At 54.8% G+C, this 24,789-nt stretch overlaps 8 protein-coding genes across 8 annotated transcripts; 2 read left to right on the top strand and 6 right to left on the bottom strand.

Moving 5' to 3' along the window:
- Positions 1-1,164: 1,164 nt before the first annotated feature.
- Positions 1,165-2,077, bottom strand: M409DRAFT_35455 (uncharacterized protein; the record flags this gene model as incomplete). The annotated part of the gene is made up of 2 exons (XM_033810402.1): positions 1,165-1,691; positions 1,816-2,077. Coding segments are annotated over 2 exons (789 nt in total), but the record flags the coding sequence as incomplete, so codon positions are not given.
- A 2,387-nt stretch (positions 2,078-4,464) lies between these two features.
- M409DRAFT_62469 (uncharacterized protein) lies at positions 4,465-6,087 on the bottom strand (the record flags this gene model as incomplete). The annotated part of the gene is made up of 1 exon (XM_033815188.1): positions 4,465-6,087. The coding sequence occupies one exon, from the start codon at positions 6,085-6,087 to the stop codon at positions 4,465-4,467; it is 1,623 nt and encodes a 540-aa protein (XP_033673659.1).
- A 1,312-nt stretch (positions 6,088-7,399) lies between these two features.
- Positions 7,400-8,207, bottom strand: M409DRAFT_49301 (uncharacterized protein; the record flags this gene model as incomplete). The annotated part of the gene is made up of 3 exons (XM_033811204.1): positions 7,400-7,632; positions 7,766-8,021; positions 8,148-8,207. 3 exons carry the CDS (start codon positions 8,205-8,207, stop codon positions 7,400-7,402), a joined length of 549 nt encoding a protein of 182 aa, XP_033673658.1.
- Positions 8,208-11,844: 3,637 nt separating this feature from the next.
- M409DRAFT_49300 (uncharacterized protein) lies at positions 11,845-12,758 on the bottom strand (the record flags this gene model as incomplete). The annotated part of the gene is made up of 2 exons (XM_033811203.1): positions 11,845-12,350; positions 12,413-12,758. The coding sequence occupies 2 exons, from the start codon at positions 12,756-12,758 to the stop codon at positions 11,845-11,847; spliced, it is 852 nt and encodes a 283-aa protein (XP_033673657.1).
- Positions 12,759-15,105: 2,347 nt separating this feature from the next.
- On the bottom strand, positions 15,106-17,786 carry M409DRAFT_49299 (uncharacterized protein; the record flags this gene model as incomplete). The annotated part of the gene is made up of 4 exons (XM_033811202.1): positions 15,106-16,129; positions 16,185-17,125; positions 17,176-17,651; positions 17,717-17,786. The coding sequence occupies 4 exons, from the start codon at positions 17,784-17,786 to the stop codon at positions 15,106-15,108; spliced, it is 2,511 nt and encodes an 836-aa protein (XP_033673656.1).
- A 294-nt stretch (positions 17,787-18,080) lies between these two features.
- Positions 18,081-18,721, top strand: M409DRAFT_35428 (uncharacterized protein; the record flags this gene model as incomplete). The annotated part of the gene is made up of 2 exons (XM_033810397.1): positions 18,081-18,252; positions 18,447-18,721. 2 exons carry the CDS (start codon positions 18,081-18,083, stop codon positions 18,719-18,721), a joined length of 447 nt encoding a protein of 148 aa, XP_033673655.1.
- Positions 18,722-18,923: 202 nt separating this feature from the next.
- M409DRAFT_16730 (uncharacterized protein) lies at positions 18,924-21,836 on the bottom strand (the record flags this gene model as incomplete). The annotated part of the gene is made up of 1 exon (XM_033803744.1): positions 18,924-21,836. One exon carries the CDS (start codon positions 21,834-21,836, stop codon positions 18,924-18,926), a length of 2,913 nt encoding a protein of 970 aa, XP_033673654.1.
- Positions 21,837-22,283: 447 nt separating this feature from the next.
- Positions 22,284-24,394, top strand: M409DRAFT_49297 (uncharacterized protein; the record flags this gene model as incomplete). The annotated part of the gene is made up of 2 exons (XM_033811201.1): positions 22,284-22,396; positions 22,453-24,394. 2 exons carry the CDS (start codon positions 22,284-22,286, stop codon positions 24,392-24,394), a joined length of 2,055 nt encoding a protein of 684 aa, XP_033673653.1.
- Between the last annotated feature and the right edge of the window lie 395 nt (positions 24,395-24,789).

Raw genomic sequence — 24,789 nt, 5'->3', positions numbered from 1 at the left:
CGTATCGATTAAGTGCAGTGCATTCCTTCATTCATAGATGGATGGAAGGAGTATGTTTCGAAGTTTGTTTCGAAGTTGTCTACTTATATTATCCCCTGTGTCTCTCTATTTACTTCGGTCCTGCAAGTCTTTCCTCCCCTGCCTCTCCTAATCTTTTCCCTCTCTCTTCTTCCTTCATCCCTTGCCTTCCCAGCTGACGCAAAATCTTATCTCATCACCAACCCGAAGGAGCTCATAGCCTTCAGTGATGATCCCTTTTCAAGAATCTACACGCGACCAACAAACCCCATCACAGCAGCTACTTACTTACTATGTCTTAGAAAGGGACGACTTCTCCAAAAACTCAAAAAGTCTATCATCGAGCAACAAAACCCTCACGATTCCAGAACTAGAATTCAGATGCATGCATGCGCATGACGGGACAAGAGATTCTTCGAGGGATGAATAGAGCAAACAAGGCGGCGGTGGATGAGTGGGTGGATGGGGGTGTGTCGTCCTCTCTCTCCCTCTCTCCTTCTCGTGCGGTCGTCGATGGGAGATGAGATGGCTCGGGGTTGATTTGGCTGGATGGGTAGGTGGGTGGGTATGTCTGGGCTAGATGGATAGATGGAAAGATAGGTCTCGCAGCATCGTCATTCGTGTCTCATCGTGACGCGTTTGTATAAGGACTCGAAGAAGATTTGTCGGAAAGGTACATGTATCCATCATCGACGACGCAGAAGGCTTCTCGGCTCGCGGGGGAGCGGGGGGACCTGGATGTATCAAAGAAGACTCTTTTCTTGGAAACATGAAGTTATCGTTGATCGATTGCCGTGGGATGGAGGAAAGAAATATTTCCGAGGGAAGAGGAGTTGCGGATTAATAAGAGACATCTGCTGTCAAGAATCAAAGGCCAAATCGAGTCGAGTCGAGTCTACGCCCGCCAGATTCCTCGATCATTGTCTCCAGTCATTGTTCTCGAGCATCAATCAAGGCGAGTCCGACGACGGAGTTGGGCAACAAAACCGCGAGGCAAAACAATGAAAGACACGAGAGAAGAAAAGACTTCTCACCAGTCCATCCAATCCATCCACCCATCAAAACAAGAAAACACACATTGCATGTGACGGATGATCTTCGAGCCTTAAAGTTTTTCCTCAACACCTACATCATCATACTTTCTCGCTACGCGGTTCCTTCCTGTTCCTTCTCCCCATCCTTCTCGGCAGCAGCAACAGGTCTATCGACGTTCGCCGCGAGCCATGCAGCAGCCAACACACACCCACCAAACGTCACGCCGATGATGGCTCGTCCTCTCGCGCCCTGCTTGGCTTTCAACTCCTCGTTCGTGCCCAGGATCGTGACCACGTTCTTGAGGTACGCGTAACTCAACCCGCTCCATGCCGTCGTGGCGGCGACGACGTATTGGAAGTACTGCATCGCCGTGTGCAGCTGCTCCGTGCTGAGATTTAGGACCTCCGTCTGCTGTCCGCTAGCCGCGACCACTGGCAGTGCGAGGGTCGATCCGATCAGGATGAGCTGCAGGAAGGTGTTGTATTTCGAGACGGTCGTGGGATGCACCTCGGCCGAAGGCAGCGAGAAGTCCCAGTATCGTAGGAAGGTCTTGGGCGCGGGTAGCGAGGCATAGCGATAGTAGATGGCGGCGACGGCGAGTGATGCGTCGCGGCCAAGGATCAGAGTCGCCAGATACACTGCAGCAATGGACATGCATAGTCAGCAACGATGTGTGTCTTTCATCAGTCTAGGCTTCTGGGCGAAGGCAAGACGTAACGTTGTTGGTGATTGGAAGCGGGGAAGGATTCGCGGTTCCCTTACATGGTATCGCTCCTTTGACCGCAAGCGTGACGGTCAGGATGATCATTAGAGCCTTATCAGCCATAGGGTCGATCACGCTGCCCGCCACCGTCTGCAGCTTCCACTTCCGCGCCATCCAGCCATCCACCAGGTCCGTGATTCCGGCATAGGCAAACAGTCCGAGGGCCCATGTGTGATGGTCGTGCAGGAGCAGGTAAGCCGTCGCCGGCGCTGCGAACAGACGTGTGACGGTGAGGAAGTTGGGCAGGTTGTAGATGTTCTCGTGTGGCGTGAGGCTCGTTAGGGAGGAGCGGACCTTATTTCGCACGGCTTTGGTGCGTTCCCGCGCGGCTTCTAGACTTCGACTGACTGGCCTGTCGTTCGGCTTTGGCTGTGATGGACTCTGCAACGCGGAAGGTCAGTCTCGTATTCCCATTGACATTGTGTGGCGCTCAAGTGTGGAGCTATGCAGGTGAGTTGTAAGCAATCCTGGGAGGTCCCATATCGCATCACGTGTGAGGGACAGCGATGTGTAAGGCGTGGACAGAGTTCGATGTCGCAGCCTTCTCGAAGAAGGCAAAGCGATTGGGACGCCGGATGGCAGAGGTGGATGAAGATCCCCTAAATCCTATACGGAAATGCCGGGGCGACCATGGTGCCTCGGCAGAATTTGGGCTGTGGACACATCATTCGACGACACGGTGTGTTCGATTTCAAGGACCGTGGGTACGTCGTCCGGAAGCCAGCCGATATCGAGCTCGTGCAGGCATGGTAGTGGAGTCCGTGACCAAAAGAAAGCGGTCAGTAGTGGTGATCGCCGGTTGTGAAATGGCGAAGGCGTTGCAGCAGCGCAGTCGCATTGCAGAGGAGGCCCTGGCCAAAGTGACAAATAGAACGAAACGAGTGCTGAGACAGCGAGCAAGCACGGCGTGTGAAGATGGCGCAAGCGCAGTCGACAGTCGTAGAGCGAGAGGGCTCAACTTACGCTATCGCCAGACGGATCCGCATCCTCTCCTGGGCTGGACGGCTGCCGTTTATCTTGTGAATTCTCCGAATGCAGACGTTGCCGTGTTGATGAGAATGGTGATGGTAAGAGCGGCGTGGGTAAGACGGTGGCCCTCCTGTGTTGGGCGCGTTAGAGCAGACATCCATGAGGGCGAAGGAAGCTGAGGAGGATACCGAAGGAAGTGCGTGCGGCTAGGCAGGCGGCGGAGACTGCATGTGTGGCGAACGGCGTCGACGAAATGTGCTCGACCCCTATGAAATCCCTGAATCCCAGGTCCAGCAGCGGGCGACGCTGCCGTTGTGGCGAGACTACCGCATGTCGAGAACAGTAGAATGATGGAGGGCTTCACATGCGGGCGGGCGCGAAGTCGAGGGAGACACGCCGTCGAGGTCATGGAAGGTGAAGTTGGAGAGACAATAACGTGGTCAGGTGACTGTCACAAGGGCAGAGCATCTCCTCTCACAGAGCGAACGAGTTGATTTCAGCGCTAGTTCGAAAGCAGATCCAAATACCCGGTCGATAAACGGATCAGCAGCCCACAAAAATTGATCCTCCATCAGCGTCGGAAGCGCCCCCTTCCAGCCCCAGCACTTCCTTCGTCCCCCGACAGCATCGGAGAAGAGCCCATCTCGTCCCATCACAACACAACCAACAGATCGAAGTGCGCGACTTTTTGCCCAGCTTCCAACTCGCAGATCTCCCATCCAGCTTCTGTTGGGGGCCGCCGTCATCACTAATCCCCTGCTTGCACCATCACCCTCTCACACACACACTTTTTCGCCCGCGAATGATCGACGCAGGGTTCACCAGCTATAACGAAACGCTGTTGTTGTCTTGGGTAAAAGCCAAGTCTTTGTTGGCAGCAGACTTTCGCTTGCATGCATAGCCGAAAGGCTGTGTATCCTCACACCAGGTTGGAGGGTTCAAAGTTGAGAACCCTCATATGGGCGTGGAGAGAGAGTTTGCCAACGTCTGATGAGATGAGAGGGTCGAATGTATGTATGGCGTTATCAGACAAGTCGTTTGTCGCAGGTTCTTCTTGAAACGGGACATTCAGCAAGATAATGTGGTTGTTCGATGATCGTGTTTCGACTCTCTGAATGAAGTTCACTCAATTTGAAGGTCCTGGGAAAGATTTGATGAACTTGTCGACGCATCAGACCAATCAATACTTTCGTCTATCTTCGCATACCCTCTTTCACGCAAAGTATTACCGACTACCCAGTACGCCTCGCCGTATGATCTGTTAGCACACGGTATAGCAAAGCCAATAAAGCGCGCCGCCCACCAGAACTAACTGGTGAGGCTTCATTCCAACCTTTCCCTCATCTTCGTATGTCCTTTTGCAATGTTACATGGCCCTCTGCCCAGTCCACATTCAAATCAGAACCCAAACGCCTCCCCATTTTCGGATTCCATCTTGGTCTCGTGCTCGATGTGGGAACGACCTCTCGCCTGTAGAATCGTTCCCATCTCAGAGGGCTGGCAGAAACGCCATGCTCCCGCACCGTCTCAGCTGTGCAAAATCACAGTCTTCATCTTACATGCGTAATCATACTCGTATCAATAATGATGTGTTCGCTTCTTTGCGCGGCGGTGCGTCTTGGCGAACCCATTTCAAAGTCTCATTCAGAACTTGCAATGTCTGAGTCGTGGTCGCTCTCCTACGATGCGTACGGCGCAGCACTCGCAGGTCCGTGGCCTGCAGCCCCATAGCTGTAGCTGGGTCCTGTCTGCGAGGGAGGTGCGTAGCTCGTAGTGTTGCTGATGCCCAGACCGTTCATGTCGTTTCCAGGGTGGCCCGATTGTTGCGTTGGTGGAACGCCGTAAGAGCCCGAGCGGTAAGGCATGCCACCACTGTGCACCTGTGCGTTGGGATCGTTGCTCATCGCCTGTGCGGGGGTGCTTGGATGGGCAGATGAAGGGCTCTTCACTGACGGATGCGGTGACTGTGTGACCGCGCTCTGTGGAGCACTCGCCATTCCGTAACCTTGAATAGGAGAGCGAACCGCGTATTGCTGAGACGACGCGCTACCGTATGGCGGAGGTCCCTGGCCATTCGCCGTTGGGCTGTTCATGCTGTTGCCGCCGTACGACGGCCGGCCGTTGTTGGTGCCGCCGTATGAAGAAGAGCCCTGCTGGACGGGTGTCTGGTATGACGACTGCATCATCGAAGGCGTAGAGACTGAGTTGCTCCTCTGCATGTTCGGATATGAGGGTGTGTACTGGCTGCCGTATGGGATGCCTTGCGAAGTGGGCTGTTGGCCGTCCGTCTTCACGGCAGATCCATTCGTCTGGTCTGGGCCTTTGTAGTAGCTGCTGTAGCCTTGGCCGCCGTAGCCTCCATGCGAGCCATATGGCAGTGCGCCCGCGGTAGCCTGTTGAGTTGGCCATGAAGATCCCGTCACGCTGCCATACATGCTAGCACCTGTTGTTGAGGGCATGCCGTACATGCCAGGGTACTGCCGTCCAAAGTACTGGCCTGGAGCCACACCATATGGAGCGCCTGCCATCGAAGAGTACATCATCTGTGGATGTGCGTTCATATGACCGTCGATCGCGTAATGCTCAGTCTCCTCTACTGGTGCACGGAAGTTCTGCTTGAGATACAGCTCAGGGCGGACGGAAATGTTCTGCAGGCGTGGATCCGACAGCGGTCGTGGGAGAAGGTTGTTCTTGACGTCGTCCACTTTGTAGTAAGACACCATGTGGTGGGAAATTCCGTTGACTGAAATGCTCATCGTCTTCTTCACCAAGCCATCCGGCCGGAAGCCGTAGCTGTCGACCAGAGATCCTATCAATGACCTCTCGAGCTCCTTGTCCTGGTCAGTGCTGGGAATCTCTGGCTTCACTTCGCCGCCGACTGGCACTTGCGGCTCTGGTGGGGTGAGAGGCGTATTGATGTCAGCACCCTCGTTCTCATCTGAATCTCGACGAGGATACGGCTCTCCAGGCATGCTCGTTCGCTTGCGCTTCATGGCTCGCTTCTTCTCGCCGGGTGGGAATGGCTTCTCGAGTTCGCGGTAGATGAGGAAGTTGCCGAGAATGCGACTGGGACTCCAGGCGACGCCGTCGGTCCACCTCTTGATTCCGGAAGCGTTCTCCTCGTAGATGAAGATGCTGCCGCTCTTGATGAGCGAGCTGCGTTCGCGGTCGTGCGGTCGTCGCGGGACGTGATGCAGCTTGCCGCTCAGACAAGCCTCAAACAGGACCAGGCCGTCCATGCTGTTGTGGACGAAGCCATGGAAAGTCGGGACCAAGGGCCCTGCGCCTCCGCCGGTGCTCATGGTGGGCGTTCAGTTGCCAGTTCGCCGTCGAAGAATTCAGAGCAGGATGAGATGCGCGCAGTCAATCAGTATCGCGCACGTGAACGCGTCACTGCGGGCCAAAAGGTTACTGTGCCTGGGCGGCAGTAATTGAGTGTGCTGGCGCAGTGGGGTGAAGGAAGATGGGCGACCTAAGATGCTCCAAAGTCAACACGGCGTTCGCTGAGGTAATCTAATAAGCGCGGTCGCCCAGCAGGCGATTGCATGTGGTGGTGGGTGGGTGGGTTGGGTTGGGTTGTTGGGTGCGGGCAGGCAGACATACGCAAAGTGATGTTCCTCGGCGATCGTCGTGAGCGTTGCGGCGCGCGGGAGTATGTTGTTGTGGTCGGGCAGTCGCTAGCGCAAAGCAGCGACGAACAGCGGCGGCGGCGGCGGCGGCGGCAGCGACCAGCAGAGCAGATCAGAGCGACAGACTTCTGAGGGAGTCTTGTACCTGAGGCGGATGCAGAAGGTTCAGCAGACGCTCAAGGTTGATGGCGCACCGAAGATCCAAAGCTTCAGACGCTGCGGAAGGTTCGGGCTGCGTGAATTTAATTGCAGACGCAGCGTCGGTAAGTTGGCAATGCGCGCGGAGCAGAGCAGAGTCAGAGGCAGGCGCGATGGCGATGATAATGTGCAGGCGCGGTGGGGGCGTGCTGCTGGGCCGCGGTCGGTCAGTGTCCGTCAGTGACAAGTCACTAGTCGCGCAGAGGGGAGTGCGGTCGTAGGGGCAGCAGCAGAGAGGAAAGTGGTGAATGGGCGATGAGGTGTGGTGGATGGTGGACAGTCAGTAGCGGCGGGCGGGCGTGTGCGTGCGAGCGTCGCCAACGGTGAAGTTAATGATGGGCTTGACGACAGTTGGACCCCACAGTTAAGCATAAGAACGACAGAGTTCACACGTACCAGGCTTGAGACGATAGAGTTGAGCAACGGCCGGGTTGGGTGGGATTGGCCTGCTGCTGACGGCGCCCTTTGCTCAATGGGTGCGCGACGCACTTGCCAGACCGGACAGACTCGCTGGCGGTCGAGGGTCGAGGGTCCGCTAAGCAGCACACCACGCCGCCTCTGCTGCCACGGCGGGACTGGATGGGGGGAGGCAGAGGTGCAGTCGAGCGCTGGGTCGTGGCCGCACTAGACATCATTGTGAGCGACGCTCTGGGCGCCCATGGCCGCGCGACGACTCACCAGTGTGGAGGCCGATCCAATAGCGCCGTGCAGGAAGCTGGAGAAGACGCCTGCGCCGTCGAGGCCCACTAGCCGCGATAGAGGCCCAAGCCTAGCATCCGGTAGTCTGCTAGCCGTCGTGTGTACGTGGGCGTGCGCGGGAGTACGAGGTCACGCTGCTATCATCGGTGATGGACGAGGATGGATACCAATCTGCGCGCGGCCGTGTGTCTGCTGTCGACAGCAATAACAACACGTCCTGCCGTGGGCCTCGCGCTGGCAGCACAGCGGGATTACATGTACACCTCTGCATGTACTCGCGACCAGCACTCGGACAGGCAAATGCGCTGCACGGCACGCGGCCTGGGATGCGTGATCTAGGGAGACAGCCCAAGCTGGGAATAACGGGCTCCAGCACGCCAGCCCATCGCTGCAGCAATCCCGCACTGCAATAACAATACTACCAGGTAACCAGAAGACACCTGTAGCCACACACCCTGCAGATCCGGAAGGCTCGAGCCGTCGTCAACACTACCCATCCCAGCACCACGGAATTGCGCAGGACGCCGGCTCGAGCTCGGTTGGTCATGTCCAATCGCCCTGTCACATGCCTGCCCGCCAAAGACTGGACGCGCAGTGCCAATGGCAGTGAGATGAGAGACGAGCTGTGGCGGCGCGCAGCATGGCTTCACCGCAGCAGATTCGACACGCTGGAGCTGGATGTACGCAAGGCGTTGTTGACGTTCGCACATCTGAAGCTTAACAGCAGCGCGAGATCTGGGGTATGAGGTTGGACTGCTGTTTGACGGGCGCCACAGGCAGAGTTGGATATGCACGCTTGCCGGCTCGCAGTCGATCATTCACTCCCCGTGTCGGACCTCTTGCGCCCAACGCCTGCCTCGATCCGACTTGGCCAGACGATCATAAACAAGAGGCATCTCAAATCGGCCCTGGTCTGCTGGAGGCCTCTAGTCCTACTACCCTGCTGCTGCCTTCCTCAGCACCAGCGACCGTACCGTACATATCCGGTCTCCTGTCCGGATGCGCAGCTTATGGGCCAGGGATGGCACTGCAATGGCGACAGGATAGCCATTCAAAGCACGAACGGCTGCTTTCTCCTAGCGCCTCCGTTGACGGCTGCTGAGACAGGCAAGCGTGTCGAGTTGTTGTGGTGAGCGAGGCAAGCACAAACGACCTCACGGCCTGACTGGCCGACGGCGCCATCAGCAGCAGCAGCAGCAAGACAGCAACGCATTCGCCCGCGCAGCACGGGGAGGCCTCCGTCGGGCTTCCGCTGCTCCTCCCAGGTCATGGTCCAGCCAGCAAGCCACAAACCAGGTTTGGGAGAAGCGCCTCCTCCTCCACGGCCCCAGCCAGATTGGCTCACACTCTCTGTAGGATTGGCTCACTCCCTCTGCAGTGTTCCTTGGACGGCGTGAACTCAAAGGCAGCTGCCGACAGGCGTTGGTAGCCTCGAGCATCAGAAACTCTCTTTGACGGCCTCGTCTTCACCTCACGTCCTCTCTTCAGAAGAAGCAGACTGCAAAGATCAAAGCAGCCCTCTCGTCGTCGCGTCTGCTCGGTCAGAAGCTGCACGATCGGCTGCGCGGCGATGCCTAGGCGCTCGCTTTAGGATCTGCAGATCGTGCAGCGCGGCAGATGCCATCCAGCTACCAGGATTTCTCGTCTTCTCATGGCGCCCTTTCCCCGACGCGGTGAAGCCACCCCAATCTCATCCCCTCTGCCTCCTCCTCGCCCGCCCGCCCGCTCGCTCCCTCACCGATGCTTGCTGATGCTGGTTTCACGTCGCCCTCCCGCCCAATCACGCCGCCACTTCCATCGAGCCTGTCGATTCCTGCTGACTGCAAGGCGCAGGGCGGGGCATATTGAGAGCGGGCACGGTACTTTTCTGACTAGCTCTGCTGCTCGACGAGGGAGCTCCCGCCAGGCGACAGCTCTCTCGCTTTTCACACACTGTCGACCGGCGTGCGGCAAGGAGCCAATAGCAGGCCTCTGAACGATGGGCGCATCCTGCATGGGTTCGTCACGCCTTGCAAGCCCGACCCTCTAGTTGCATGTGAGTCGACCACGTCCCGTGCCTCCACCGTCAACAACGGAATTGCCCTGATGAGCACATCGTGATCGCGGCGCACCCTGCTCATCCACCTCTACCAATTCACCACAAAAGCGATCAGGTAACAATCGCACGCTGTCTGGATCCTCATTTCCACGTTAGTCAAGACACGGCCAAGTTTGGTTCGCCTGAACTGCATCTCACTGCATCTCATTCATAGCTTGCACTTAGGGCTGCATCTGCACCTCGCTTGTCTGCGTGATTGCAACCTCTCCGATCACCAGCCAGCCAGCCAGCACGCACTATTAACCAGCAGACAGAGCCAGCTCGTCGGTACTATTACAGGCTTCGACGACAACATTGACTCGCACCGACCAAAACGTCCCGTCCGAAAAGCGCCGAACGGTTTCAAGAGGCCAGAATGGGACCGACGTTTACTGTAACAATCATTGAAGTGCAAGATCCCTGGAGCCACTGCTGAGAGTCATGTCGCAACGATATGAACCGAGTGCATAGAACCTCAATTAAGACGCATGGTTTACATGCCGATGCACATTGGCGAAATCGTGATACTCGAAATTCTCCTGCAACCGCTGACGCTACATTCACCACCTACATTTTTGCGAGGCCTGCGAGACATGCTGCTACGAACGATCCCTAAACTCAGAAAGACAACTCAGCCAGAGCTCCCATGGAACGATTTAAGACAAGACGAGCTGTCGCCAACTTGCGCGACCGTGATGTCAGGCTGAACATGCGGCTCAACCTTGACAGTTGACTGCAACGCTGTGCGAGTAATGGTACGGTGTCTGGGGTCTTGGCACATGTTCTCATCGATACCGCTGTACACCACTGTACAGTAGATGTCTAGTTTCGTCACGCCACCGTTCCTGGCGAGAATTTGAAACTCGAAGCCGACCACCCGGATATCGCAAAGAGCCAGCCAACTCACAGTCGAAACTGACTTGACATTATGAGGCTATATTTTCCGAAATTGTGCAATGCGCAACTGCTTGAGTCAACGGCAGGTCTCGCCCTTCTCGTACAGATGGTCTGTGTAATACCTGTGGCAGAATACATCGGTAGGCGCACGTCAAATGCCAAATGTCACTCTCGAAAAACTTGAGACGCCTTTGAAGCGAGCTTGATTGAAACAGTCCCAGCTTTGCGGGCAGTCAATTGGCCTTCGAAAGTGATTGCCTTCTTACCTTCAGATTGAACGTGGCGAACATAAAATCATGATACACTTTCCATCAGAGCATTGGGTTGTCCCGCCGCCAGGAGGGAAGCCTTGTTCTCTCTGCACGCGAAGATGATTGGCCATGGAACAATGGTGGTTGGCTCCCCCTTCTCATTCCGACATCTTCCATCTTGAAGATATTCGTTGAGACGTGTTGTCCCCTTGGTCATCAGGAACCCTACTGTGGAGCGCACGAACTCACGAGTTCTGACCCTGCTGATGAGGTCCCGTGCACGCATCAGTCAGAACGAGACTGACTCGTTGCTAGGCTCGCTCGTTCACGAACCCCGCTTCCCCAGGACGAAAGGGTCATCTTTAAGACTGGGATGACTTGCCCCCGCGAGTCGTGGCATTTGACTTTCTCCAGTCCTCCACGTTCCCAATCCTGGTCTGAAGACCTTTCAGACAGGCCACTGCCTGTGGGTGTGGGGCGATCCGGACGTCTCGTCAATGGTTTTACTCCAGACACGCCTGTGTTATGAAGAAGAAGCAACGGGGAAACTGATGGATTGTCATGGATACGTATGCGACTCGCGAAGCACGTTAACACCGACACAACATTGACCTTCCCTGCAACCAGAGTCCCGTCAAAAGCCGCCTGTTCACGAGAATGGACCATTCAAGGGTATGTCCTCACGCCGTTTTCAGACGATAGTCCTTTCTTCGCCATGCGTTACCTTGCCTCCAAAGCGAGCAGCGATAGCAGACCACTCACCGCGATGGCCACTCATCAGCTCGTGATGAACATGCATCGCCTCAGATACGAAGCGTCATGGCTCTGTCCGCCGCATCGCCAGCCATCTTCTCATGAAACACATGCGACATGAGGTTCATCCAGAACAAAGTTTCATACAAACGCCATGGATAGGCTCCATAGCCGAAATCTGCCAGCAGCCGCGTTGTGAACTCTAACCCTCACATTGTTTAGCACTAGCATTAACTCCATTCGTGATAAGACGACATCTCTTGATCAACATCTCTGCGAACTCCCGCGGTGGTCTGTTCGACCAAAGACTTTTCCTCGCGGACATCACAACCCACGGAATCGCAACGAATCTAGACCCTTCCAGTGCAGCAGCTGACGTCGATTGAAGCGAGGTTGAGATCGTCGCTAATTCTTGCACCCACCACAAACCAAGCACAAGCACACAAGTGCAGTTCTCATCACATGCCCTGGTTCAAGCCATGGTCCAGCAGAGACTTGACCGCGGTAGGAAGGTGATTTCCCAATCCAACATAGCCGGGGGTGTGGGCTTCATCGCTAGGTCAAGCCTCTTGAGACAGTTTCACTCCTCATCTCATCATCAGCAGCGTCTGGCGCGGTCTGCCTGATTTTTCTGGGTGCGAGGCAGTGGGCGTTGTTCTGTGTGCGAACGCAAAAGAAAGACCACATGCCTCTCCCTCTCCGCTTTCGTGCAACGCCTCGGCAGAGCTGCAAGTCAGAAGGCAGGCGTTGGAGCACAGGCAGATCCTCTTTCGCACGGAGAATCTGCGACATCCCGAAACCTTGCTGCTGATGCTGCTGCTGCTTGCAACGGTGCGCGTGGGAGGAAGGGGATGGGGCATTGAGTTTGGCGCTAGAGCGTGGATGGGATCCCTTTTTCTCGCTGCCCGATCTGGCCGGCCGCCTGCGAGAGAACTCCCAAGAAAGCAACGCATGTGGGCTCGAACAGGCAGCTTGCTGGGCGGGAGCAGCGAGGTTGGGGTATGGTGATGCTGATGATGGTGCCTGACGAGGGACACTCTCTGCTGACTGATAAAGCTCTCCTTCAAACCAACATGTGCTATGCCCGAGCGATAACCAGCAGCCTTGCTTGTACTGTCTGTACCTGGACAAGGGCCGCGGTGCGTCTTGAAGATCAGGGAAAGCTCGTTCGTGTACAGCATCCTGCTTCTCGCTCTCACACCGCACTGCACCGCCGCTCGGGAATTATTAATGACACCTTGACATATTACCAGACTGTCGGGACCAACAACGACGTGGCGGCCAGGAGGAAGAGGAGGGAGCTGGGCCGATGCTGCAGCACGAAGCTCTCTCTTGTCGTGCACTCTCCGGTCGTAGCCGGTGACCGTCTGATGAGAATTCGCAACGAAGGACTCCCTCGTACTGTGTCGGCCTTCTTCCGTCCTTGCAGGAGCACTGGGCGTCGAACGGCTGGGAAGACAGGACACCATCGTCAAATGACCTTATCGGGCCTGACATGACTCTCTCCCTTCCAACGGAAAACACACCCGGCGTTGACCGCAATTGATGAACCTGACACCCCTGCCTTTTTCCCATCAATCATAAGTGTGCACTGCCATGTTGATCAACGACTGGGATCAAGAGCCCGATTCCGAATGCCCATCCGCTTCATTCATCATCAGGAGATTGAACGTCGTATCGGGCCGTGCACACGAGGTCTTTGACGATGCGAATACTCTCCTTTCAATACATGGCGGTGGTTCATGAAGACTGAGCAAACGGCGGCAGCACGCTTCCAGAGGCGTGTCTTGATCCCTACCTGTGTGCGAGCGAACCGCCGAACCGGAGCCTGTTATGCTCAGAGTAAAAGAATCGACCCGACTGTCGCAACGGTTGACCGGAATAGGAATACACTTGTAAGAAGAGAGCCTCTTCGACAATAAAAGTCATGACTGAGGGAGAGAGAGAGAGAGTCCGAGACGTCTCCGACGACCTGTTCAACATGTTCCGTCCTTGGAACATACAAGGCTTGACAGGCTTTATGTCTCACCAACATCTATCTCCTCCTCCCAACACAACGGAGCCACGTTGACGAACAAATCGAAAAAGGTACAACTCCAACACCGCTGAAACTTGAACAGAGTCAACGTATCAGATGCCCACCTTGCGTCAACCGATCGTTCGACACAAGAACGCTTCTACGCAGCAGAGTTTCCACACCTTAAATCTTGAGGTTAACCTAACCACTTTGCCTGCCTGCCCCTCGAACTGGAAAGCGTAATAAGAGACTCTGTCTCGGTACTGTTGTACCAAAGAGTGAAGTCAATGGTTCCTTTTCATTTCCTTTTCTTTCGTCATGACGGTTTCAGATTTTCTGTGTTTCATCATACAACTAACAAGATCTCTGATGCACGCAACGCAGCCTGATATCGTCGAAAGCTTCCAACGTTTTGGGCGTTGATGAGGGGGAGTTTCTGGTGGAATCGATCGATGGGCATCGTGAGCGTGTGCGTATTGGAAGAGCAGGATGTCGGGTATCTTTCTGTCTGGCACTATCAATCAAAGCATTCGAACGAACGCACGAACGAACCCTGCTAATATCGACCCGAAAGTCCTCAGGGTGTATTCATCTACACAACATGTCCCTTTCGATATCCTCCATTCGAATCAGAAGTCCTACAACAGCAAGCACGACTCAACAACCAATAACGACAAGAATCCGAATAAACGCGAGCACCTCACCCCAAAGACCCCTCACACAGAAAAAGCCAAAGCATCCTTCCTATCGAGGTTAACTGAACAAAAGTCAGTCAGTCAACAACAGAAAACGGTACAGAATGCATGACACACTTCGCAGAGGATTAACCATCCTTCTCATCGTCGACCAACCAACCCGTCCCGCGTATCCCCTTGACTCGGAGCTCTGCGTCCTGATCCGGACGCTTGGGAAATGAGGAGAGGTGGCTAAGAGGGGGAGAGAGTACAGTGTACGCATGGGGAAGTATTGATCCTTCTGTACGCGGACTGCTGATGAAACACACCACACAACCGATGCTTGATGGACTGATATGCCGGCGCTCGAGGAAGTCAACCGACTAAGCTGATGGACGGAGCCTTTTCACCTCGCGAGCCTCCCACGCGTTTCATCTCTCACCGGTCGTGCAAGTCACCACATCCTCCAAATGGCGTAGCAGGTTCTGCGACGGTGACGAAGGGTAGTTTCCCGTCAGGATCGTTTGGTGGTGGACGATGGCTACCACTCCAACCATCCACCCCATCCATCCCATCTAGTCATCACGATATCGTTCATCCGTGACATGACAAGACGCCCGTCCATCCGTTCGTCGAGAGTAAATCACTCGCAACAGAGCACCGCATTAAGCATTCCCCACCAAACCCAACCCAACTATGTTTCATACCTCCCTCCCCCTTTTCGAAATCTTGAACGTCCGGTTTCTTTCGGTTGGTTGGTTGGTCTTCCCTTTTTTCTATCGAGAACCACTCAAAGCATTCATTCATCCATCCATACAGTTCATATCAAAGTCAGGATCAAAATTGAAGAGAAACCCAAGCAAGGCCGAACGGAGTCCAGTTATTTGCAACAACAGCAATATCGATTTTGAGTGGTAAGGTTGCATAGAAGCAAGACTTTCCAAACGTTTACGAAGGAGCGCAGGAATCGTTCTGGTTTTGTTTTCAGAGGAAAAGGACATAGCTTTCGATACATGTACAACAACAGCAAGGGCACTACTACACTTGAGTGAATCCATCTACCCAACGCTGTCTTTCGACTACTTCGCGGGTGGCAGATATGAGTCCAGTCTTCCTTTTCGATGACTACACCTGATCAAAGTCCTCCATGCCATCCTGCTCCGGCTCAGCCACCTCAACAACAGCAGGAGGCTCCTCCTCCAGCGGTCCCACAACCGCCTCACCCACGATGGCCTCTTCCACAGCCGCCTTGCGTCTCCACACCCTCGCCCAGCGCGAACCCCAAGCGGTGATGAGATGCTGCTCGGGCTCCTCACCATCAAACCGCTCAATCATCTCGTCCTGTGCGCCGCTCGCGACGGCAGAGACGGCATCCTCGATGGCGTTGAACAGATCTCTCATGCCCTGACGCTCTCTAGGCAGGGCGTCGTCAATTTGCTTGCGCTGCTCGTAGGAAAGCTTCATGTTATTGCGCTCGCGGAGGACTTGGCGCACGCGGTTGGTGACCTTGAACATGGTGATGGAGACCATTTCGTAGATTTGGGACGAGGCGAGTGCGCGGCCACGGTAGATACGATCTTGCAAGGCCCATTGGATGACGGCCATTGGCGTGATGATGCTGTAGTTGAGGAGCTTGTCGACAATGTTGACGGCAGTACCGGGGTGATCAGCCCAGAAGTCGACCACGGAAGCGATAATCTGTCGGCGGGCTTGCTCAGACTGTTGTCCGATATTGAGCAGTCGATCCTTGCAGCGGTCGATCGTCGACAAGACATGAGACAACGACTTCGATCCGATACTCAAGATCGAAGTCATGTAGATGTCGGTGCTGGGGACGAGAGGGTCCACAACACCAAGAGCCGCAGCCTGCTCATGCACCGAGTCCAACACTTTCTGAACCTCTTCCTCGGGCGCTTTCTTCTTGAGGAGGGCAAGTACTTCACGTCCTTCCTTGGCATACGGGGTGTTGTCGTTGCTGTACTTGAAGTCGGGCATGTCCTTCTCCTTACTGGCTGGGATGAGAGGATGGTAAACCTGTGGAAGTGTCTCTCGAATGCGCTTGGCAAACGACAGGCGAATCTCCTTATCGAGTGCGCCGTTGATGAAAGCTTTCTTTGGGTCGAGGTCTGGAAGTTGGACATCGCCCTCCCTATGGCATCGTTAGCAACCACAACATATCCACCTGGCGCTTTTCCACGACTTACCACTCAGACCACTTCCATCTGAATTCGAAGTTGCTCAGATGGTGAGCAAACCAGTCCATGAAGCGATACGACAGTTCCATGTCCATCTGATCGACGTTTCGGAACAAGAAACGGATCGCACGACCAAGCGTTGGGGCAACAGCTCCCGGCGATATCTTGCAAGCCTCAGTGATGAGCGAGTGGTAGTAAACCAAGCGGTGATCAGGAACTGGTAGTTGTAAAATTTGCGAGAAGATCGCATCGACTGTGACGTCTTCAGACTTCCATGTTGGCTTTCCAGGAGCCACATCTCTCAGCTTGTCGAAAGCAGTCGATCGCTTCACGAAGGTGTCCTTTGTCCAGAAGCAGTCAATCTCGGTCAAATACTTGGCTACCATGTTGCGATTGAAGTCGAGAAGGTTAATCGTGTCAACAATCGTATCGCGCATGAGAGAAGCAGCGATGTTCGAGGTTTGTGGAACAGATTCGATCTCCTGGTCGGCGAAAAGAGAGAAGTACACTTCTGGCAGGAGTGTTCGGGTTCCTGGATTGACAGGAGATGGGACGCTCACACTGGGGAATGCGTGCTTGGTTGGCTCCTGCACATCACCATTCGCGTCCCCGTTCAGTTCGCCGTTGCCTTCTTCCTCCTTCTTGGCTGGCTTGAAGGTCGGGTCGTATGGCCTAGGAATGCAGGTAAGCTTCCAGCCATTGTTTGCCTCTTCTGTAAGTTGTGATTGAAGCAACGAGATGACGCTGGCGCAAGTCATGGCCTTCTCTTCCTGGTCTGAAGACACCGGGTATGGATCCACGAGGGCTTCGAGCGCGTGAGTGGTAGATGCAATGATCTCGGTCTTCTCCAGCAGCTCCGACACTCTCTGCTGCATTGAAGGATCCGTCGAGCTCGCGAGGAGGTATGGGATGGTAAGCAAAATGATCTTGACGAGCTCAATGCCCACAGCCTGAAATAGTCAGTAAGATGTCTCTCCACATGTAATGACCGCACACTCACATCCTCCGACGAAGCCGTCTGCAAATCCGCTGCACGATTAAACAGCTCATCCAGAATCGGCATAACGCCGTCCTGTTCAAACAGTGGACTCAAGCAAGCCAGAAACCTCAGCAAAAGCTTGAACTGCCTCCACTGTCCCCCCTCCAGCGCCTCCTGTGTCTGCTTCTGAGCCCGCTCAAGCACATTCTGCGCGACCTCCGCCTTCTCCGCATTGGCGTAGAGCACCACCGCCGCGACAAACGGGATCTTGAAAGGCTGCTCTCCAACCAGCTTGAGCGCCACTGTGCTGAACACCTCTTTGACGTATTCATCCTCGTAGTTGTCGGCCGTGAGCTTCGCGAGGTTGGCTGCGACTTCGTGGGGGAGTCTGCCGTGGTCCTCGGCGATCTCGATCAGACCTCGTCGGATTCTCGTGCCTGGCGGAGGCTCCTGGCGCTGGCGCTGGTTACGGAGACCCTGGTCATAGTCGTCGTCCTCTGTTCAAGTCGCGTGTTAGCTTCAGTTTGCGCAATGCATGTTTCAGGAGCTGGGGATGGTATACCTCGAAAGCGCTTTCGCTTGTTATTGTAGCCGCGTGGGCCACCGCCTCGGTATCTGTCGGTGTCAGCCATTGTGCGGATGAGTTGGTGGATGATGATGTTGCGGTTGAGCTGCGCTGGTGCAGTCAAGTCTTTCGTAGCTTGAAGTTCAGCACCGCGTTCGAGACACAAGCTGATGATCGGAGCTCGGCAACTCCCGCCGCCGACTTTCAACTTCAGTCGCCTCAAAGCTGGAATCTTTCGCTTGTGACTGCACATGCAAAAGACACAGCACAACCATCAAAGTCAACAACCAAAACTTCGACTCGACTGAACCAATACTCTCAAATCCTTACCCAACTACATTCAAGCAACACCACATCCATCATGCCCGCCATCCGCACAGCCAAGAACCGCAAGCCGCCACCCGACGGCTTCGAAGACATCGAAGACACGCTCCTCGAATTCGAAAACAAAATGAAAGACGCCCAAGCCGCCTCGCACGAAGGCAAGAAGAAACACGAGATGCTCTGGCCCGTCTTTCAAATCACTCATCAGCGTACGTATTCTTGAAACCCCTCATTTTCCATTCCTCTTGCTTTATCACATGCAAAAAATCTTTGATTGATAAACCAAACTCCGCCCGTCGACCGCCACGCACGGGCTACAAAGGTGAGACGCACCCCTTATCTTCAACATTGACCTACCGCCAGATCACAATATTTCCACCTACTAATCGTAATCCTCCTCCAGGCTCCCGCTACATCTACGACCTCTACTACACGACCTCCGCCATCTCCAAACCCCTCTACGACTGGCTGCTCAAAAACTCCTACGCCGACGCCAACCTGATCGCGAAGTGGAAGAAGCAAGGCTACGAGAAACTCTGCTGTCTGCGCTGCATCCAGACCAAGGAGACGAATTTCAATTCCACGTGTATTTGTCGCGTGCCCCGCGCGCAGCTGAAGGAGGATCAGGAGGTGCAGTGTGTGAGTTGTGGGTGTCGCGGGTGTGCGAGTTCGGATTGATGGGGTGATTATGGGGATGGGGAGGGGAGGGATGGGAGTTTGTGTTTTATTTTGGACTGTGCTCCTGATGATGATGATTTTGGCGTTATGGTGTTTCGTGGAGTGGCGTTGCGGATGGTCAGGTAGGTCATTAGCCAGACACGCAGAAATGAACTTCAAAAAACTGTATCATTCACAACTATTACAAAACATGGGTATCATACTACATCGCTAATGGACTTTTAACCCTCTCATTCAGCCCACTCTCCTTACTAGCCCAACCAGGAGGAGGTTTCTTCTGCTTCTTCTTCCTCTTCGGACTCAACGCCCCCTGGTTCTGATTCTCCTTCCTCTCCGCATTCGGCGAGCTATCACCAAAATCCTCATCATCGAAATCACTCTGCGTCGCCTGCGACATGGGCGAAGGGGGCTCGACCAGAACATTCGGGCCTTCTTTGCTCTGGGGCCGGCTGACTTCAGAGTCTGTGAGATTGCCGTTTTCGCCGGCGGGCTCTGTGCTCGATCGCCATAGTTTCCGTCGGAAGAGGCTGACGGGACTTCTGCTGTCGGGGGAAGGGCTATTGGGTGGTGATTCCCAGCCTGCTCGTAGTGCTGCGGTGGATCTGTTCATCATCTGCTGCATCAGAGGCATCTCGATGTAGCCGTTTGACGAGCGGCCGAAGAGGACCAGTGCGAGACAGAGCAGTAGCAGTGTCGACTGCACGATGCCCATCCGCTTCTGCCAGACGAGCTCGTCTGCGACCATGGTGAGTCTTGCGCTGAGGGCCAGCATCTCCCATTGATAGGTCTCGCGCTGTCCTTCAAGCTCGATCACTGTACTTTGCCAAAGCTGATCGTAAGCTTGTCTGAACCCGTGCAGCTCGGTCATGACGGTTTCATTGAGTTGTGACAAAAATTTGGTAGTACTGCCAACCTGTCGTTTCTCGACCTTACTGAAAGCATCTCGGAGAATCCGTGACTGCTCCTCAATGTACTGCAGGCTTAGCGTGCTGTTGCTCTCGAGTGATAGCAATCGCTTGTGGAAGGACTTGAAGAACGACTCCTGGGTCGATGGTTGGGCCGGTTGTGCGCTTGTCGATGATGGGGCGGCGCGTGTTGAGTTTGCTGTTTCGCTTTTCTGCGATGGCTGACTACCGACACTTGAAGACGACAAGATGCTTGTTTCGTTCACACTTGACACTGGCTGGCTGCTCGTTGTCGAGCTCATGGTCGCATTTGCTGGTACTATGTTGGAGACATTGGATGTGCTCTCGATGCTCGTCGACGTTATTGGCGTGATGGAGCTTGTTGAATTCTCTGATACAACAGACTGCGAAGTCTGGGGAGAAGACGCAGTGTCTGTGATGGGGCTGACATTTGTTGATGCAGCTGATGAGGTACTGTTTGTCGTTGCAGAATCCGTCACTTCAGGGGCCTTCGTCGCCGTGGCTGTAGCGTTGGTCTGCGTCACAGGAGGAGTACTATCCACCTGTTCAACAGTCGACGAAGGATCCTCGACTGAAGAGCTTGACGTGGTCAAGCTGTTGCAGGTGAGATTGAGATTCAGCGGCTCATAGACACCCACGGCTTTCATGGAGCCGGTGTTGTCCACAGTGACGGCGCTTGAGTTGCTCAAAACGGACTCTTCGTGTTCTGATAGGTTAGCCGTCGAAGCTGCCGTCTCTACGGGTAGTCCCTTCGTCAACGACTCCATAGTAGCGGAATCATCGGCTGGCTCCGCTTGCGATACGGTTTCTGCAGCCTCCTCAGTCACAAGTACCGGCTCTTCAACCACCGAAAGAGTCGCCGAAGCTTCTGGCTCCAGTGTCAGTTCTTCGTCGTCGCCGGCTGCGTACCCAGCCTGATGGCGAAAGTCTTCGATCATGGTGGTGCCGTGCACCCGCAAGAGACTGACAGGGCAATAGTACTCTGTACCGTAGTGCGTAAGGAATTCAATCCGAAGGTACTTGGCCCAGATAAGTGGATTCTCGACCAGAAATGCCTGAATCTCCCGCGTATTTCTGGCCTCAAAAGTGCCCAAGTCCCGCCATTTCTCCATCTTCACCGGATATCTGTCCGACACTGACACACGGAAGTGTCTGAAGCTCGAGCTGAAGAACTCGTAATTCGCCAACACGATCGTGTCGATCTGGATATCCGTACAAAGCTCCAAAACAAAGAACTTGTTACTGGCAGAACATACATTGAGCATGTAGCTGTCCTTGTTCTCGACTAGGACTGACGATGCTGACTTGCACTCCTTGTTGGACTTCAAGATCGTGGCAGAGCAGTCGAAAGAAGCGTAGTTGGTTCGCTCTTTGCAGGTCTTTCCCGCATCTTTGGAACGAGAGAGTGCGTTCCCTGGGGCATGCTCATACGTAGAAGCAGAGGAAGCCACCGTATGACTGTCGACGCCTGGTGCGTTGACCGCACCTCCAAAGCCACTGAAATCCAGGTCAATTTCGGCTTCTTCGCCCAAAGAGTCGAGAGCATTGTTAATGACTGGTCGAGGTCGATCTGGATTGGCGGCTTGGGAACGTCCTATGTCTTCTGGCGACTGCCCGGTCTTGGCCAAGTTCTGTCTTTTCCATTCCTCGAAGGATAGGAAGTTGGCGTTGTCCAGTGGGGAGTCTGCATCTTCTTCCGCAAGTGTTTGTGCTTCAGCTGCTAGGATGGAGGGAGAAGCAGCATTTGAAGCGCTTGTCTCAGTGCCGTCTGTGGGGGTCGGAGTCGCCTCTGCATTTGGAGTGGCGTTTGGCATTGTTCCATTGTCGGCAGCCTGTAAGGAACTTGTCTCGAGAGGCAATGAGTCTGACTCTGAGGTTGTAACAGCAGATCCAGTAGCATTGATGCTCGCCGTCGAATTATACGGGACCCGATCAGTCCTCAAGCACTGCCGCGGCAGAGTATGGGTAATGTAATTCACCGTCCGACTCGGACACGTCGAGTTACCAGCCCTCGAAAGCGATCCGGTCGTTCCTACAGATACAGTCGTAGTCGTTGTGCTGGTGATTTGGACGGTACTCGAACTAGAGCCGGCAGCCGGTGTCGTATCGCCATGGTCCTGCGCAGATGTGCCGACAGCATCGAAGATCCATGCGAGGACGACTACATTTCGTAGTATCTTATTGATCATTGCTGCGCCGCATTGTCCATGGAGGTCCAAAGGTTGGTATCCAAGATGTTGAAAGGGAGTGACCTGATGACACGCGACATGCAAAGTGGCCTTTCAAAAAAGCACGAGGGCACTGGGCTGGCAGGATGGGTTGAGGTCATCAGCCACTTCCGACAATCGCGCTGGCTGGCTGCTTTCTTTGTTGTCGTCTTCGAGTTCGAGACCCAGCACCGGATGAATAGCGATTTACGGTGGTAAAATTCGAGTCCAAGGCCGAATCGATGTATATGGATTTTTTGATAAAAAAGATAGGCTGGAGTCAAGCGTCATGCAGATCCTCGCGACCACCGCATGCCTCAAACTTTGGCTCCGCTTTTCCGCATGAGGCTCAAGCTTTATCGATGCCGCCAGTGTAAACTTCCAGGCCGATACCTCCCTTTTCACCCTCCTTCTACACCCACGTCCACCATGCCTCTGGTCTTCTCAGCGCGGATGCGCATGCTCTGGGGCCACGCTCCTCGTGTACGGTCGGCTGCCGCATTTCGTCGTGGTCTCGCCACCGTCACGGATGTTCCATCAAGGTAGGCTGAACGTCGGTCAACTCTTCTCTTCTACAATAACCTGACTTGTGTTCAAGACCCCCAGTCGATGTGATTGTCATTGGAGGAGGCCATGCAGGATGCGAAGCCTCAGCGGCGGCCGCAAGAACCGGAGCACGAACGACCCTGATCACGCCTTCATTCGACAACCTAGGAGTATGCAGTTGCAATCCATCGTTTGGAGGGATTGGCAAGGGGACGATGATGAGGGAAATTGATGCGCTGGATGGAGTGGTCGGGAGGATAACGGATAAGGCTGGAGTGCAGTTCAGGATGTTGAATCGAAAGAAGGGGCCTGCGGTTTGGGGACCTCGGGCACAGATTGATCGGGCGCTGTACAAGAGATATATGAGGGAAGAGATGCTCACTTATCCGGGACTGGAGGTCAAAGAAGGCAAGGTTGCGGATATTGCGGTTGATCGATCTGAAGAGGCGGTGGCAGAAGGTCGACATGGGCGGATAACAGGAGTAAGGTTGGAATCTGGAGAGGTGATTGATGCGAAGAATGTGGTTATTACAACGGGGACGTTCTTGGGAGGCGAGATCCATATCGGTCTGGATGTGTTCCCCTCAGGGCGGATGGGCGAGGCTGCGACCTTTGGCTTGTCCAAGTCGTTAAGAGAGGCAGGTTTCCAACTGGGCAGGCTCAAAACCGGCACCCCCCCACGACTGGATAAACGAACAATCGATTTTGAAAAGTTGGAAGTACAACCAGGAGACGAACCACCTACGCCGTTCTCATACCTCAACGACAAAGTCCAAGTCGAACAACAGCTCAACTGCTGGAGCACTCACACCAACCTCAAATCCCATGAGATCATCCGCCAGAACCTCGACAAGAGCATCCACATCCGCGAGACAGTCAAAGGACCCCGATACTGCCCATCCCTCGAAAGCAAAGTCATCCGCTTCACCTCCAAAGACGCCCATCTCATCTGGCTCGAACCCGAAGGCTTCGACAACAATGTCATCTACCCCAACGGCCTCAGCATGACAGTCCCCGCTGAAGCCCAAGAAACCATGCTCAGAACCGTCGTCGGCCTCGAAAACGTCAAGATGCTCCAACCCGGCTACGGCGTCGAATATGACTACATCGACCCGAGAGGACTCCGCAGCACACTCGAAACGAAATCCATCACCGGCCTCTTCCTCGCCGGCCAAATCAACGGCACAACAGGCTACGAAGAAGCCGCCGCCCAAGGCATCCTCGCAGGTATCAACGCAGGGAACTCTGCCGTCGGCCGCGCACCCTTCACCCTCTCCCGCGCCGACGGCTACATCGGCATCATGATCGACGACCTCACCACCAAAGGCGTCAGCGAACCCTACCGCATGTTCACCTCGCGCAGCGAATACCGCATGTCCGCACGCGCCGACAACGCCGACCTGCGCCTAACCCCCAAAGGCCACGCCGCGGGCATCATCACCCCGAAACGCTGGTCCGCCTTCTCCACCACCAAAACCGACCTCGACGCCCTCCGCACCCTCCTCTCCTCCACCCCCCTCTCCTCCCAAACCTGGATCCAGCACGGCTTCCCCGTCCGCAGCGACTCCCTCAAACGCACCCCCTTCGACCTCCTCCGCCACGCCAACATCACCACCGCCCACCTCCTCCCCATCCTCCCCCAACTAGCCCACTACCCGCCCTCCCTCCTCGCCCGCATCGACATCGAAGGCACCTACGCGCCCTACATCACCCAGCAGGCCTCCGCCGCGGCGTCCATGGCGCGGGATGAGAATCTCTCGCTTCCGTATGGGATGGATTTTTCCAAGGTGCATGGACTGAGTTGGGAGGAGAAGAAGGTTTTGGGCGAGACGAGGCCGGAGAGTGTGGGGCAGGCGAGACGGGTGGAGGGCGTTACGCCTGCGGGGGCGTTGGCGCTGTTGGCGTGGGTGAGGAGGTTTGGTGGTGGGGGGAATGGTGGGAAGCGGGTGGTGAAGGGGACTGTGGAGGGGGTTGAGGCTGAGGCTTTGGCGTGAGAGGGGGAGGGTGTATGATATTATTTGGCATGGCATTGGCGAGGGCGTTTCCAGAGACTTTTGAGGGGGGTTGTGTGTGCAAGATGAGATACCCCCAGCGTTTGAGTGTTGAGTGTGAGATGTACAATAGATAGACTCGAGAAAACGAGAAACGCCCCTTTCTTCAAACCCAAGTCACGTTCACGTGTAAACAAGGCTCGAAGTTCAATATTCGAAATCGAAAATGGTGAGAAAGAAAAGAGAATGGAGGATAAACACAAACACAGCACACACACAGCACACACTCTCAAAAACTTTCAACAACAACAACAACAAAAAAAGAAGTCTCTTCATTCCCCTGAATCGCACATGCTTTCATCACAAAAAAATCGAATCGATTCCTTTTTAAGGGTTGG

The sequence above is a fragment of the Zasmidium cellare genome, assembly GCF_010093935.1.
Source record: "Zasmidium cellare ATCC 36951 unplaced genomic scaffold M409scaffold_2, whole genome shotgun sequence".
Lineage (NCBI taxonomy): Eukaryota > Fungi > Ascomycota > Dothideomycetes > Mycosphaerellales > Mycosphaerellaceae > Zasmidium > Zasmidium cellare.
The sequence above is the reverse complement of the archived record's forward strand: the minus strand, read 5'-3'. Positions and strand labels throughout refer to the sequence as shown.